Source organism: Zootoca vivipara, chromosome 3 (genome assembly GCF_965207765.1).
Source record: "Zootoca vivipara chromosome 3, rZooViv2.hap1.1, whole genome shotgun sequence".
Lineage (NCBI taxonomy): Eukaryota > Metazoa > Chordata > Lepidosauria > Squamata > Lacertidae > Zootoca > Zootoca vivipara.
The window spans coordinates 38,946,896-38,964,647 of NC_142586.1; the positions used below are offsets into that span (position 1 = coordinate 38,946,896).

The 17,752-nt window shown below is 40.8% G+C and overlaps 1 protein-coding gene across 1 annotated transcript in view; it reads right to left on the reverse strand.

Annotated features, from left to right (window-relative positions):
• Positions 1 to 5,126: 5,126 nt before the first annotated feature.
• Positions 5,127 to 17,752, reverse strand: part of SNAP91 (synaptosome associated protein 91) — a 64,237-nt gene continuing 51,611 nt past the window's right edge. The window contains exons 22-30 of the mRNA XM_088665941.1: positions 17,501 to 17,584; positions 15,040 to 15,183; positions 12,774 to 12,923; positions 11,590 to 11,620; positions 10,476 to 10,587; positions 8,875 to 8,955; positions 8,349 to 8,453; positions 7,096 to 7,198; positions 5,127 to 6,623 (exon numbers count right to left, since the gene is read on the reverse strand). Of these exons, the coding sequence (XP_088522067.1) occupies positions 7,106 to 7,198; positions 8,349 to 8,453; positions 8,875 to 8,955; positions 10,476 to 10,587; positions 11,590 to 11,620; positions 12,774 to 12,923; positions 15,040 to 15,183; positions 17,501 to 17,584 (800 nt within the window). The 3' untranslated portion in view covers positions 5,127 to 6,623; positions 7,096 to 7,105. The remainder of the gene's footprint in view (positions 6,624 to 7,095; positions 7,199 to 8,348; positions 8,454 to 8,874; positions 8,956 to 10,475; positions 10,588 to 11,589; positions 11,621 to 12,773; positions 12,924 to 15,039; positions 15,184 to 17,500; positions 17,585 to 17,752) is intronic.

Genomic DNA, 17,752 nt, shown 5'->3' on the forward strand with positions numbered 1-17,752 from the left:
TTACTTCCCCCCCCCCCAAAAAAAGGATGTATAGGGTTGAGTTATTAGGCTCTGTTTATATGCAACTTCAGTTTCAAAGCAAGTTCCTGACTGCCACCTGCTGGATCCAGAATTTCTTGTAATTCTAGTATTGTGAATAAAATCATTCGTAAAATAGAAGCAGGGACAGAGTCGCAACATACAGATTGCCTCAAGGCTGACACTACTTTGTGGCTGGGATTGAAACGCACGCTGGAAATTTAGGTTTGCACAATTAAAGTGGGGGGGGGGGACATTCTGTTGCCCTAGAGAGACAAATCCACTTTCAAATAAAATACCACAGGCTTTTGAAATCAAGAAAGTGACAGGATGAATTACTTACATTAACAAGTGCTGGGTGAATAAATAGTTAACAAGAAGATATGTAAACACCCCACAAGCACATCAAAATGTATGCTTAGTAGGACTACTCCATAAATACATCAGAATGAATACAGTAGTACCTCGGGTTACAAACACTTTGGGTTACAGACTCCACTAACCTGGAAGTAGTACCTCAGGTTAAAAATTTTACCTCAGGATGAGAACGGAAATCACGCGGCGGCAGCGGGAGGCCCCATTAGCTAAAGTGGTACCTCTAGTTAAGAACAGTTTCAGGTTAAGAACGGACTTCCAGAACGAATTAAGTTCGTAACCCGAGGTACCACTGTACTCAATAAAAACCAGACTTAGGGCTCATCCACACTAGAGTTTAATGTGGATTTGAAGTTGCTTGTGTCTGTTTTTTCCATGGTGTCCACATAACATCCTCCTCACTGAAGTGTTGGCCCACACTTTCCCCCTGCTCAATTCAGGTTTCCTGACTTGGAGCAATACACACACTGAAATGTACTCGGAGTCGAGAGTGAATTTCATGCTCTTTATTCAGCTCATAGTCATCAAGGAGAAGAGGAGAAGAAGAAGAATGGCTCTTTTCCCAAAACCATCTGCTTATATACATTATTTACACAATGGGCCTTGCGTGATTGGCTACTTCAGGGCTACACCTGTGGGCCAATTATATTGTGGATTGACTTCTGCCTGCAGCCTGATTGGCTGCTCCTACAGGCCAATCAGGTAGCAGATTCGCTTCTGCCAGCCGCCTGATTGGCTGCTCCAGCAGGCCAATCAGGTTGCGGATTCACTTCCACCTGGAGTTGGATTGGGTAGCTCCCGCTGATTCTGAATCCTATTGTTCTAGGATTCAGCTCAGTACATAACACACACATTTTAAAATTATTATTTACTGTTCTTTTAGTTCTGTTCTGTGGTATTATAGTTTATGGCAGGGGCAAAACTAGGCCCAGTGGGCGAAGTGGAGATTCTGGCTGAACACTGGAAGATTCTTTTGACAGTGAGAGCTGCTTGGTGATGGGGCAGTGGAGGGTGGTGGACTTTTTGAGCAGAGGTCTGGGATTTTTGGGCTGCAGTTCACACATTGCAGGGGATTGGACTGGATGGCACTTGGGGTCCTTTTCAACCCTGAAATTCTATGATTCTGTGAAAACCTGATAGATTGAAAACTTTGAATTTCAGAAAAAAACATGTTTTGGGGTAGCTTTTTTTTTAAAAAAAGGGTCATGTGCACCAGTGAACATGTTTGTGGGTGGGGAAAATACTAATTGAGGGGAGGTGACACACCACACCACACCACAGAAATATATCCCCTCAAACACCAGCTACTAGGAAACCACCAACATCGGTTTGGGAGGCATAAATGGAAAGCGCTCATGTACACAAAGACACACAAACACACACACATGGAAAGAGCAGCCTAGGGCCCTTGCGTTGACACACCCCTTTTTCTAACCATTAGCTTTGTGCAAGCAAATCAGGATTAATATTGAACCAGGAACCTTAACTGTGTTAAGTATTTTTTTATTATATACCCAGCAGAGGGCTGCCTTAGATCCAAAAGCCTGTTCTGAGCTCACTGCTTCTCAAACATTTTGAAATAGGACTTGTCCACTTAAATTAACCCCACTTTCAAGTCCTCTACAGCAGACCATAAAGAAGGCTGATCGCCGAAGAATTGATGCTTTTGAATTATGGTGCTGGAAGAGACTCTTGAGAGTCCCATGGACTGCAAGAAGATCAAACCTATCCATTCTTAAGGAAATCAGCCCTGAGTGCTCAGTGGAAGGACAGATCCTGAAGCTGAGGCTCCAATACTTTGGCCACCTCGTGAGAAGAGAAGACTCCCTAGAAAAGAGCCTGATGTTGGGAAAGATTGAGGGCACTAGGAGAAGGGGATGACAGAGGACGAGATGGTCGGACAGTGTTCTCGAAGCTACCAACATCAGTTTGACCAAACTGCGGGAGGCAGTGGAAGACAGGAGTGCCTGGCGTGCTCTGGTCCATGGGGTCACGAAGAGTCGGACACGACTAAACGACTAAACAACAACAACCCCACAGCAGAAAACGCAAGAACAGATCAGCCAGCAAGTTTATATTTTATGTTTCATTTTTAATGTTAATATACATATACACACACAATTTAAACAGAGTACCATACAGGGAAGGAAAAGAGAAGAGAAGAGGGAGGGAGCCAGTGTTTGAAAGGGGCATCACAACCACAATGGTTTTCTGTTGACTGGGTGAAAAGTGGGACAGGAGCGGGGGAGCCCCTCAGAGCATGTTGGGAGCCAGACTTTTAGAAACACCACTCCAGCTGTATCTTGGAAACTTATCTCAAGATTAAAATAGAAGTATGCTAAGAAGGTCAGCTCTCAAAACTTTGCAGTAATTCCCAATAATGCAACCTACACATGTCCAGACTTGACCAAGGGGATTAAATGTCCAAGAACTCCACAATATCCTTCACCCAAGACGTACACAAATAACTTTTCCCTTTGAGTTTTACATAGCCCAGCAGTGCAGAATTATTTAGAAAAATTGCGATTAAGGTGTCAATCATAGGTGTCTGTACTTAAAAACCAAGGCTCACCAAAATTAAGGGGATTTGTTCCTGAACAGACCTGTTTAATTTTCAGCATTAAACCAAGTCCAAAATTGCCCCCAAATCACCAGCTTGAAAATACAATTTTCAGACTGACTCTGGAGATTGCGGATCCCACCTCTTCTCCAATAACTCGGTTTACAGTACAGCCTGGACTCTGGGATTCTTAAGCACAGGCCTGGGAATCTCCTTGCTCACTGAGTCTCCCATTTCTGTCTATGGCTTGGCTTTATGCGGCAGAAATATCTGCAACACTATGGTGACCAATAGTTACTACAATCACACAATCTCTCACTTGAATGTGTGAAATTATTTATACCCTTATAGAAAATTTCCTGCTTGAAAATGAGTTGCTGCATCAGCTACTTACCAGGAAATTAAATTCTGCCTGAGATCTGAGATGGCCATTACTGGATCATTCGATTGAACAGAATGGAGGCTTCTGATGCTACATTCTCCTCTGCACCAGAGGAATGGAAAGCAGCCGATTTTCAAAAAGGGATCCAGGCAATCACAGGTCTGTTTTGATGAAAAGCATTGTTCAAGGAAAGCTTTGGTGAAAATTGCTAAGATAAAACGATCAAGCAGTAGCAACATGTTCTTCTGCAAAGTCCTGGCCCGTCTCACTAAACTTTAAGAGTATCAACAAGCATGTGGATAAAATCGAACTGGTGGACACTCTTTACCTGGACTTTTGACAAAGTCCTTCACTAAAGATTCCTGAGTGAATTTAAAAGTCATAGGATAAATATAGAAGTCCTCTTATGGATTGCTAACTAGTTAAATAACAGGAAGCAGGGAGTAGGAATAAATGCACACTTCTTAACACAGAAGAGAGAATTGGGGTTCATCCAAGGACCTGTATTGGGACTATATCTTTTTGACATGTTCATACTTTAAGAGATGAGCAGTGATCCACATGGAGCTACCCCACCCCCACCCCAATTTTATACACAGATATACACAGAGAAGAGGAAGGGGGGAGGTCTGAGCTAGCAGTGAGACTAATCAGGAAAGGTATATTGGGCTTGTGGTGGAGAGTGCAATAGAAGTGTTAACTCAATATGCAGCTGCTATAGGCAAGGCATCAAAAACAATCGATCTCATAATGCCTCCATAACATATTGTATAACTGCACAATAGTTATGCATAATATACATATATGTAATATATAACAGTGGTCTTCAACCCCCGGGCCACGGACCGGTAGCGGTCCGTGGATCAATTGGTACCGGGCCGCCTAAGGATCATTAAATACAATTAAATTAAAATTATTAAATCAAAACAATCTAAATAAAATATAAACAATAAACGCCCCCCCCCCTCAGCGGGCCACAGTAAAATTATCAAACGTTGACTGGTCCGCGGTGATAAAAAGGTTGGGGAGCACTGATATATAATATATAATATAGGTATATATATACGTATATATAATTCTGGTCACTATGGGTATGTTCACATTACCACTTTCTTCATATCCAGTGCTAGTTTTCACAGGTCATTCACCACAATCTGTATTGATCCTATTGTTTGACAAATAATACAGTTTGATGCATTTTTTTTCTTACCATGTGAACTCAGGCAGTAAAATGTCTTGGGTCAGCACTGAGATTAGCTTTAGATTTGAAAAAGCAATTTAATTATTCTCTGGTACTATTATAGACCAAAGTGCAGGGGTTTTGGGGGGGCAATGGGCTTATGGGACTTTTTTGTGCCAGAACCTTGTGATCCACCAGCTAGAGTAGATTTGGGTCAGACCCAGCCCCTCAAATCCATAGCTGCTCCTTCTCACTCTCAAAACACACCCCATACATCCATAGATCACACACTCTCTTTCACGCATTGCTCATATCTCCCTTCTCCTCACTTTGTTACCTTCTTCTGGTTCACTTTCCTGGGAGTAAGCCTCACTGAATACAGCAAGACTTACTTCTGAGCAAAAAAAAAAAAAAAACGCATATGGTTGTACTTGCCAGTCATGACTGCTTTAGTAGGCTGGAGAATTCTCAGCTTTAAAATTTAAAATGCCAGCAGACTCAAAGAGCAAGATGTCTCCTGCTCTGAACAAGCATGTCAAACTGTAGTCAGCAGATATTGTGTCCCTGGGAGAAGCACCAAATGGCGAAATCAGGGCAACAATCAAAGGACACAACTTTTATGTTTTAATTTACTTTGATCAAGGTGTTTTATTGCATCTCAGAGGGTACACATGCACTGGTTTTTCTCAAATCAAAATACAAAGAAAACCCACTTTGAAATTCTCTCTCTCTAACTCTCTGTCATTACAGTGTATGTTATCCCCACAATAAGTTCAGATACAACCACTTTTTAAAAATGGTACCATATATTGATTAAATAGTTAATTTGAAAGACTTAGGTGAACATCTTTCCAACCTAATATGCTTTTACAAAGAGCTGCCAAGCCACTTGTAACACTGATCAACAGTGACCTTATTAAGGAGTCAAAAATCTTAAGCCAAGCCATCAGCACAAACAGTATGAGAGAACAAACTAAAACGTTTAAAGGAACACATTTTTTTCCTCTGTTTACAGTAAAGGTGCAGTTCTCCAATTTAGTGCAACCTCTAATCACAGACAGTACGGAAGTTACATAGTGGTGTATCGGAATGGAAAAAACACTACTAGTCCAAGGCTTATACAGAGAAGCACCAAACTAACAGATGTACATAAAAGCTAAATAAAAAATAAAATAAAAAGTATTCATGATTTGCCAACAGATACACTGAGTGACCTAATTAATCTGACAATCCTTAAAATGTCTTCCCAGCTAGGATTTTTTCCCCCCTCTTAGCAACATGGCAAGGAACTTGCCCTTTACTTATATTCAGTGCATTTAAAACAAGAGCTGATAAATAAGCTGGTTTTAAAATGGAAAACAAAAGTCTCTTAAATATTTTAAAATATATTTGATAAGGTATGTTCAATATTTTTTTTGAAAAAAATCTTTGCAAAGGAACTTGAAAGAAGATGTATTAAATGGGAGCTCTCCTTTATATTAATTTTTAAAATTATCTTTAACATGTACAGTGCCACAAAAATAAAACATATTCCACGACAAATTCAGAATCCTGCATTTGGTGGGGACGGGGACGTTTTCCACACAAAAAGAGTTTGTAGGATTGAGAGTGTTGTTTTCTTACTACATTGGTATCATTACACTATTATTTTGTATAACAGATATACAAGAGAAACTGGACTTCGAAGGGGGGGGGAATTAGAAGGTTTGCCAAAGTTATTTACACGGAGACCTCCAGAAACACAGACACATCGCTCCAAATGGCTCACCACACAACAGCGGCATAATCTGCCCCTATTGGATAGGTTCAGAAAAGCACTAAGAAGGCATCAGAAACATACATCCATTGTTTAAAGTTGTAAAACACATAAATAATAACCCAAGTACACAAACTGAGAAAGAGAGAGAGAGAGAAGAGGGATAACAACTAAGATAGTACACATTCCTAATGTTCACTTTCACAGCTGTGCTACACGTTTTGGAAGTAGGAGAGAAATCTGTAAGCACTGGGTTTGGTAGTGGTGGCTCACTTGGACAACTCCGAGCAACAAAATTCTTGTTTGCAGATTCCAAGCTTGCATCTTCAGTTATCCTGACAGAAAACTACAGCTGTGGAAGTTGGGGGTGGGGGTGGGGGAGAGCAAAGAGAAAAAACTAAGCAACAAGCATTTTAATTAGTTTCATGATCTGGCATTACCAAGATACAAACATAATTTTTATTTGTATGCCGCCTTTCCATAGTTCAAACCGTGCTCAAGGCGGCTTGCAACATGAAAAAAATACATTTACAACATAACAAAAGTAGTCATAAGCAATAAATAAAACATCAAAAAAAATACACAGCCAAACTAAATAATTTCCACATAAATCATTGTAAGATCTAAAATAAACAATGACTTGGGACGGAAGGCGAGAGGCATTGGGGGGGGGGAACAAGGAACCACTGATATTTGGAATCCCCAAAGTCGGCCACTGCTAAAACCTTTCAAACTTAAGAAAAATTAGTTATTTGACTTGAGTCACCTGAGCAAATGCCAGAAAAGAAAGTTCAAGTAAGTAAACAGGTCCGGCAATGCTATACCTTAAACAGTTCATAAGAAATCCTTGATGTTAAGATCCGCTAATGGGTCCTTTGATGGTGGTTTTTTGGGACTCTGAGTGACAGGTGTAGGACTTGGAGAGAGCTTAACGGGTTTCCCATCAGTCAAGAAGAGCATGAAACAAACACACACAAAAAAGAGAGAAGAGAAGAGTATAAGGACAATGGTAAGATAAATATTAGGATTCACGTATGAGCAAAATTAAGATGCAATAGATCATCTGAAGATGAAAACCATTCCAATGTTACACCCAGTCCCACAGATGTAACTTATTTTAGACACATTTTTAGTCACATTTTAAGTTAAGCATATCTAGAGATGGAACAAACTGTAACAGGTACACTTCTGAGGAGATAGTGGCTTATATCCAACAGAAGAAGTTTTCAGTAGTTTACATTTAATCCGGCCGTTTGAACAGAGATCCCTCTTTAGTTCTCCCTTGTAACAGAAGTATAATCTAGGAGGATGGCAGGGCCTTTTCCATTATGGCACCTGCTTCATGGAGCTCCCTGACCCGGAACGCTGTTTTGTTTAGAAAGGAACTTTATCTTCTCCAGTTTTATTATGTTGAGTACAAACTAATGCATTTTACTATTTATTTATTTATTTATTGCTTGGTGATTTATTTACCTACCGTAGCTCGTATTGAGGACAGCAACCACAACCATGAAAGAAAATGGGTGCGATAAACCCATTTTCCTCTGCTAAAGGAAAGGGGCATGCAAGCATTTTATATTACTACAGATAATAATAATAATTTATTATTTATACCCCGCCCATCTGGCCAGGTTCCCCCAGCCAGAAATGCAACTGCTTTGCATGGAAGCCAAAATATACTGGAATATAGTCGTACCGTGATTGTCTAACGCCTTGGGAGTTGAACGTTCCGGCTCCCGAACAATCTAAACAGGAAAGTGAGTGCTCCAGTTTTGAACTTTTTTGGGAAGCTTAATGTCCGACGGGGCTTCCGCAGCTTCTGATTGGCTGCAGGAGCTTCCTACAGCCAAACAGAAACCGTGCTTTGGTTTCCAAATGTTTTGGAAGTTGAACGGACTTCCGGAAAGGATTCCGTTCGACTTCCAAGGGACAACTCTAAATGTTTAAAACCCACAAATGAGTTTAAAAGGTAAATTGCTGAAAATACAAGAGAGGGTCACAGGACAAAATAGGAGACATAAAAGCTAAGTTGCTCCCCCCAAAAAAGACCTTCTAAAGAGAAATTGCTAGCCCTTACTTGTGCACCAGCCGCTGCAGCTGCTCCAAATGGCGGCCTCATCATAGACTGTCCGTACATAACTGGCTGCTGTGGCATCATTGGGACACCTGATCCAGGAGGTTGCTGGGAAGTATTAAGAGAACAAATGATGCATGCAGTACAAACAAGGCAAGCTTGAGTCTTAGCTGGCTGGGGCTCTGACAACATCTTGGCAAGACAGATACTGTAGTGCTAGCCTCCATCCTTTCAGGTATGCACAGTCCAGTGAGTGTGCCAGAGTTCCACTATACAAAAATCAAATCCCTACGACAACAATGCACACTTCAGGTAGGTTGTACCGGTATACCCTAATATGGGCTGACTTCTGTTTTTCCTCCTGCTGAATGCTTTTAAAGGGCAAAATATACAAGTCTTGGGCATAACCAACTTAAAGAGGAAGCAAAGGTTAAGTGGCAGGTGGTGGCAAGCCTTCCTGTCATCGTTTTTTTTTTTAAAAAAGAAAATGACTGATCAAGTACAATCTCTATTATTAAATGTCACTCACCATCCCAAATCCTGATGTAGGCTGTGCAGGGGGGGCACCTGATGTAGGAGGGGCAGCACCTGCTGGAGCTCCAGATCCTGTCTAGAAACCAGAATAACAAACACCAGACACTGATTACAGATTATATACAGATATGAACACACGCACACACTCACTTCCAACATTAAGTCACTGTTCAACACTCGTTACAGAAGCCCATTCTGCCATTTCCACATCCTGCCAAAGTTAAACCAACAGAGAACAGATTAATTGTATTAAAAGCAATTATCCTCCTCTTCCTTGTTAACTCACCTTTCACGTAAGTCTCAAGGGTTTACAGTTATACAGTGGTACCTCCGGTTGCGGACAGGATTCGTTCCGGAGGTCCGGTCAGATCCTGAGGTTTCCGCAACCTGAGGACTACTTCTGTGCATGTGCAGACCACGGCAAAATCTGGTAAAATACTTCGGGTTTGCCACACGCGCATCCCGAAGTTTACGTAACCAGAGGGTTACGTAAACAGAGGTTCAACTGTACAATTAAAAAAAAACACCCTTACATACAGTCATCAATTTAGTTTCTCGAATGTTACAAAGTTCTGGGTTTATTCTGAGCTACCTTTGAAAATATTCAATATCTCTACATTATTCATTTGTCTCTCAAGCAGACAGCCTCATAACCAGATCCGAACACAGTGACTTCAGCCCTGGTTCCTGCCTTGTGTGCAATCCCTTTCCACTAAACTGCCACAATCTAGAACTCTGAAACGTGCTGGGTCTTGAACTGGCCATAATGTCGCCATGTGATGGCAAGAGGTGCAAAATGTGGCACTAGGATACTTTAGCTAGGCATTTTGATCACACCATGCTTATCTTGTTTTTACTGCACTGGCTGCCAGTTCATTTCCTGGCTCAATTCAAGGTGCTTTATAGCCTTAAATGACGGGGGCAGGGGACCACAACAAATGGCTTCTTCCATATGTTCTTCTCCAGATCATCACTGGACACTCTGTTTCAGATTATGCAGCCCTGTGATGCTGGGCAGGCAGTGGGCAGCAACTAGAGGCAAAGGTTTCTATGGAGTGGTGCCTACCCCATGCAATAAATTGAGATTTGCCAGGCCCTGTCTCTTTACTGTTTTAGAATATTGGCTGAATATTTTCTTGTTTATTTTGACAGCTTTTATATTTCAGACTGCTGTCCCAAGGTGGTGGATTGTTTCACAACAACCAACAACAGTATTACAACAGTGATTTTAACAAATATTCTAGCTTCCCTTGGTTTGTTAGCACTCTGGATTATTTTCTGAAGTAAGGTGAACGAAAGAGTTTATACTAACGGTACAGGAGGCATAAATTGAAAACATGCTTTCATTCAAACACCAAGGAAGTGTTATGCTCCTGGAACAAATGATAAGATAACTACATAATTTAAACAATAGTAGGATGGGATATACATTTCCTAAACTTTCTAACATTAGTGTAAACCGACTTCAGACAATCCAGCCCATAATAATGGTTTTCTAGGGTGACAAAGCTCTTGCTTGTGGCAGAGTCTATTGAAACAGTTGATCAATTCATATGCATTTCACTAAAAATAATGAGTATCAACAACACTACATACCATTGGGCCACTTGGAGGAACGCCAGTTGACCATGTCGCAGGTGCTACTTTGGGTTGCCAATTGGCTCCTCCTGTCAACTTCCTCTCTCCTGCATTCCACTGAAGATCTCCCCTAAAACAGACAATGATTTTGAATGCTAATCAACCAACCAGCTAAGGGACAGAATTGGAAACAGTGCAATATTTTGGGCTGGAACAAAAGCAATGTTTAGATTCGCACTATGACTGGCTTTTAGATTACAAAGTGAAATACAGGTATACCTCATTTGATTGTGCTTCACTTTGCACTTTATTGCACTTTATTCCTTAAAAGGAGACGGATGCAGCTGTAGGCAGCCTTCCAGTGGAAGGAAGCCTCCTGCCACCGCTGCTGCTCTTCTGGCCATGGGAGTGCAGCTGGCATAGCGATGGACAGTGGCAGAGCTTCATGCTCCAGCACCTGGGGGGGGGAGGAGAGCAGGCGGCGGGGGGGGGGCTGGCGCAGGTCCTGGGGGCATGGCGCCCAGCACGGGTGGGGGGAGCCGTGATGGCACCCCACCGGGATCGCGCTGCTGGGGGCGGTGCTCCCCCCTGCACTCCTCTTCCTCCGCCACTGGAGCTGGAGTCAGGTTTTCCCCCTCCCACCCCTGCACCCTTGGGGACTTGGCTTAATAGACTACAGTGTAGTGCAAACATAACTTTTGCATGCCACTGGGAAACAATTTTTTTGTGTGTGACTCAGTGTATTACAATATTAGCTTGATTGTGGTGGTCTGGAACCAAACCCACAACATCTCTGAGGTATGCCTGTACAATGTTCCTTAATCTTCAGTATGCAAAGGAAAATACAGCAATTCATAAAGCTTTCACTTATGAAACTGTGGAGAGAAGTACTAGCACTCCATTCTGTCCTAAGAGACCAGGTTTTTACTGACAAGACCATTCTATTTTTGTCACCTTTCCAAAGAATGGATTTGAAAGAATACATAACCACTTAAAGACTGTTTATAGGGAAGCAGAAGCAGAAGTTTAATTAAAAATACTACTAATAAATAGAAGCACCGCAAATGCAAAGTCAGTCAGTAAAAAGTACAGTATATTCATGTCTGAAATTTTGATTTTACTAGCTACTTACTTCTTTGTTGTTGTACCAGAAATTCCAAGATCTGCAAAGATGGAAAGGTAATTTGAAAACTTCAGTTTTGCCCAACTTGCATATAAATATATCAACATCTATTTCAACAGTTCTTACAATGACCAAAATATGCCTGATCATTTTATACATAGGAACATGGTATAAGACAGCTTTATGAGTTGGAGAATTGGTTCAACAAGCTTAGCTGCCATCTAGCAGCAGTTCTGAGGAACCAGTGACCCACTAGAGTCTAGATCAAGGTTTGGACCACAATTTCCATCATCCTTGACCACCGGTCCTCCTAGTTTGTAGTACAAATACAGGTGGAGACCCACGTTTGAGAAACCCTCCTCTAGATAGTGTTGGACTCCCAATATTTCCAGTTATCATGACTAATGGTCAGGAATGATTGGAAAGGGGATCCAACAACATTTGGAAGGCCACAGGTTCTCCATTCTTGACTTAATGAAACCACTGACTAATGAATGCAATGTTGAGCTCATTGGATCAGTAAGGGCCAACAGACTTAAGCAGCATTTATTCAGCTATAAAAAAGTGACAAATAAAAATGACACACAATATATACTACTGTATTCAAGCTCAGATGCAACACTGAGATGCAATTTCATAATCCTATCTGTTCTGGGCATCTTCATGCAAACACATGGCCTTTATTACTGTCATCTGAGTGTTAATCTCTGAAGCATAAGGCAAAGCCAGAAATCAATGCTTATTTTAGGTAGCATTTACTGGCCATCCATATAACCACAAATTTAATTTTCTACTTCTCACTTTAAACGCTACTTTTAGGAATGCGAGTAATTTTATTTGAACTATTATTCTTCAATTTACTATCTAATTTTCAAAAAAAGTCTTCAAGTGATTTGCTTAACTTGTTGTACAATTGAGCCAACTCAGCAATATAAAAAAGTGTTGTATATGCTTCAGTGTCACAAGTTCAGGATGGGAACAGGAATTTCCTGTCACACAGAAAATGAAAACCTAATCACTTTGTCTTCCTTATAGGGGAAGAAACACATTCTTCTGCAATAGCTATTGAAGAGATACAGAACAGAGGCACACTGACTGTAAATCATGTTCAACTGATTAGTACGATACACTATGGGTCACCGAAAAAACCAAAGCGAAACCCACTTCCAAGCACTGCAGTTTCCCAAACTTACTCCCTACTAAGTTCGCAAGAGAGGAATCAAGATCACTTCCAATGCCTTTGGTTCCAGCTGAAGTAGAAGAGGCGGCTATTCCTGAAGCAGAGAGCGGTTGACCAGATGGCATCATAGTTGGCATAAGGAGGTCACCTAAGCCATCAAACACTGTAGATTAAAAAAGAGCAGTAGGTTTAGGGCGCCAATCTTTTGTAAAGCACGGCCTGGGTTAACATGGGTCAAGGCAACTGACATCTAAAATGGTCAAACCATGAACTTCGTAACACATACAATCACTACAGATCGTAGTACCACCATCACATAGATTTAATGTTAATGTAATGCCAATGGAAGGCATGCATGCAAGCTATCTGGCTAACACACTGAAGCTTACACTAATCCTGTATATAATGTATTCTAATGAATACTCTGAAGAGATCCAAATAATGACTAGTATTTTACCTTGGAAACCTCTTAAGATGTAGCATACCCTGCATTTCAACACTGTTTAGCTTCCAATACCATTACCATGAATTCAGATGGAAAGAGAAATGAAGTTATGGGTTGTTGTTTTTTTAAAAAAAAATCAAGATGAGACCACATATTATTATACTACAAGAATCTTCTATGGGGTCTTTGTTACATTCTGAAATGTCAAACAGGGGGTCTGTCTGGACACTGTTCCCCCCCAGGATAGTCCTTGGGAGAGGTTACGAGTATGTCTCAGGCTTGCACACTCCAGCCCTTCATTTTCCCCTGTGGTGGGAAGAACAATTGAACTAGACAGTATGCCGCTATTTGTATATGAATTCAAGGTATCACAGTCCACTTGCCAATTAGCTTTCTAAGACCAGGAAAGAAAGCATGGAGTTAGGTAACTACTGAAATGAATTGTGATTGCTGCAGAATTGCAGATGTGGAAGGAATTGCCACCAGAGAGTCTTTTCATAAACTACATTCAATAACTATGATATCCCCAAGTTTAATTCCTTATAGCCAATTTTTTTAAATCTCTCTCCCTTCAAAAACATCTGAACTACCCCACATTTATCTTTTAGAAATTAGGGACACCATATGGCAATGGTTTTATTGCTTCTGGCAGGCAAACATGGGAAGTTTCAGAGTATCTCCTTGAATTTTCTCTATAACAAGTATTTTTGTCCTCCAATTTCTATCTCAGCATACTTTATGGCAAACATCTGGCCAATTCTCCTTGGGATTGTCTAGGTAGTTCTTGTAACAGTACACATTAAATGTGTCAGGAAGAATGGATAGTTGTGGGTGCAAAGAAAATTGGAAAACATAAAACCTGCTCAACATTAAGCAAGGGTAAGAAAGCCAGAGAAGATAACTTGTAGTAAGAATTCCTGGGACAGAAGTATTAATAAGGCTATTGTGACGTCCATTGGAAAACTAACTGCATAGTAAGTTTTCCACACCACAAAAGTATTTCATTTCTGACACCTACAAGCTAGGATAGTGGGTTATATTTTTTCCCTTTAAAAGTTTTGCTTTAGAAGGTATCAGAAAGAATATAATATTGTCATGGATTGGCGTAACTTTTCCAGCTCAAATATTACATTTGGAAAAATATACCACAACCCAGAGGATCTCATCCCATTATACCTAATTAGGTAGCAATTTCTAAGCCAGACCGACATTACATGGTGAGTACACCTATTCACATCAGATGTGCATGCCAATGTTAGTAAGCTGAGTTGCACTATGCTCCGACAAGCGATCAAATAAAGCAAAGCAATATTAACATATTTTGTTTTTATTTATTCTGTTGCAGAACTCACCCAAATTGCAAATTTGTAGCAAGGCCCCAGCATGAAAGTATAGAATGAAAGAGATACAAACAGAAAACGACAGAGCAGTGATGAAAGGTTAAGCTTTATGTCAAGGGAAGAACACCCTGGAAGTCCATTATATCTAATATTTTGGTGCCATGCACGCTTGGAAAAGGCTCAGCAAAAATAGCAAGACCACACATCCATATACTGAATAAACAGTACAAAGTATCTGATTTCAGGAGTTTCCTTTAAACAAACATGCATATAGAGCACATGCAAAGAGAGGACTTTGGTTTGATCTGTGTTTAAACCCTATGAAAGACAACTGGACAAAGAAACACAAGGCACGAAAATTTTAAAGCCTCCAAGGAGCTCCCTCTGAATGCCCTTTTGCACATCAGGTAGAGTTGTAACAGCATCTTATCTCATAAATGAAACCAGCATTTTGTTCTGGAAATTCACAAAAACAAAACAACACTCCAACTCACCTGAGGGATCAAAGGAACTGCTGCCAGGAGAAGGTGAGGGTGATGCTCCAAAAGCAGCTTCGAAATTGGGCTGTAGTATATTAGCCTGAGCTGGAGTAACAGGGGAAGGTGAAGGAGAAGGAGCAATAAAAGAACCCCCAAAACCTTTGGAAAAATGAAAGAGGGAGACATGAGAAAGTAATTAGATAACTACTAAAAGCTAGCCAGCACACACAGATTTGAATACTCTTATGGGGCAAAGCAAATTTTTGGATACATGGTACTATTTCTTGCTTTACATAGTGGAACAACTGGGGACTGTTGTACATCCATCCGCTCAGAACACTTTCTGGTAGTACTTATTACTTAAAAACCAAAAACAAAAAACACCTCTTGTCCTGATCAAACTATTAGTGATCAAAGGGGCTTGCTGTATCATTTCCTTCCCTTCAGTACTTAATGCAGCTATGCTCTGTTTTATTTTTTCTTCGTGGAGTTGTATGCTGCTTTGCTGTAAACTGGGTTTACCTTTTTTAAGTACATATTGAAAACCTGAGTTGGCAGTGACTGGAACAATTTGAAGTGGGACAGAGGAAATCCGTAGGCTGGAAGAGAAGGTAGCATACAATCCTGTGACCCACACTGTTAACTATGGTTACAGGTTATGTCTGCATCAGCCTGAACAGTACTCTATAAAGATATGTACAGTTATTCTTCCCATTCTACAGAAGGGAAGGTATCATTGCTGCATGATCAATTTAGAACTGAGATAAGGCTTGATGTAAGAGCTTGCATACTTGCTGCCAACAACTCAAAAGTTACTTTTGACCATTTGCTATGATTCTTCATTAGAGGGGGAAAAGAAACTCTAATAATTATATAATCACTTGTGAAATATATACACCAGCTTTATACACTGTTTACAGCCTGCAACTGTCCCAAGCTAGGAATAATATAGTGAAAGACATATGATCTCATCAGACACATTGTGGTACACATGGCTATACTGCTCTTTTGACATATTTGTGTACTGTCCTATCAAGGTACATTTTCTGAATCAGAGAGCATGCCTCAAGATTTTGCTACTCCTTTTACTGCCTATCTAGTGCATTAGTTCTGAGAAATTCATAAGTAAAAATGTAAACACCGTCATCTCCACAGCAGTCATGAATTAATTACAGGTAGGTAGCCGTGTTGGTCTGGGTCGAAGTAAAATAAAAAAATTCCTTCAGTAGCACCTTAAAGACCAACTAAGTTTTTATTTTGGTATGAGCTTTCGTGTGCATGCACACTTCTTCAGATACAGTGAAATAGATCTATTTCACTGTATCTGAAGAAGTGTGCATGCACACGAAAGCTCATACCAAAATAAAAACTTAGTTGGTCTTTAAGGTGCTACTGAAGGAATTTTTTTATGAATTAATTAGCAATTATCTAAGCTGGAGAGTATATTTGGAGGACAAATCACACACACATTTCAATTATAAACCTCGTTTTCACTCATTGCATTAACTTGAGCAAAATAAACAATTGGCAGTAGGCAAGAGAAGAGGGCTGAAGCAGTAATGTGCTTCCTTTGGGCTGCAAGGCAAAATAATACAGCTAAGAAGGCTTAAGTCAGTCTTATTACTACTAAGGGTCTGATAAAGCCAAAAAAAGCCTTCAAGAACTAGAACCCAAAGCAGGGGTGGAAAACCACCTTCATACCAAGGGCTACATTATCCTCTGGGCAGCCTTCCAGGGGAGACCTGCTAGTGGTGGGCAGAGCAATGGTTGCAAATTTTACCTTTGTACAGTAGGCTAGTTTCTATACACATTAAACATACCCCTCTCTATCCTTCATCCAGGGAAGCAACAGGTGCTATCAGAGTTCAAGGGTACTTTCTGGCTGTGCAAAAGCCCTCAAGGAGAATGTATATCGGGTCCATTGAGGGGTGGCTAAACAGAACTAGCAACAACACAATTCTATTGGCTTAGAACAGCGGTGGGGAAGCTCTGGCCTGTAGATTTAAAGTGGCTCACTAGGCCTCCACATCAGGTTTCTCACATCACATTACTTCCTACTTCCCTGTGAAATTCTAATGAGTCACAGCTAAGCTTTTAGCACTGAAAAAAAAATGACTTCCTCTTTTCTCTGCATGCTAAAAAAGGCAAGCTAAGATGTTTCGGCATCTGTGTGTGTGAGAGAGAACATGACAGACAGATGTGGTGTGTGTTTTGACTCCACCCACTTGGGCAGGTGGTCCTCAACCACTTCCCTTACCCTGAAGGAATTTAGCGCTGCAGAGGCCTAATGTTCCCCACCCCCTGGACTCAGAGTCATGTTTTCTAATGCAGCAAGTGGAGTGAAGCTTGCTGCTTCTGTAAGCGATCACCCAATATCTGTGCTCAAGTAAAGAAATATTGGTTTATGCCAAGAAAGACAGCTTTTCAAAAATTACCACCATGATGTTAAGAATAGCACATAATTGTTTTTCATTACCAGCCAATAGGTCGGCAGAAGCAGAGGAGCTAGAAGCAGCTTGGGTTGCAGGCTGGGGTTCAGGAGCACTACTTCCAAAAGCATCTATAGGTATTTCCATGAGAAAGCAATAAAAGGCAAGAGGGTTTAAACAATGAGTAGGTTAATATACAAGTTTGGGGCAAAGCACACAACCCTGGACCTACCAAAACAAGACAAGTGACATTTTTAATGGCTGCAGCAAAACCACCACCAAGCATATTAGCAAGTTTT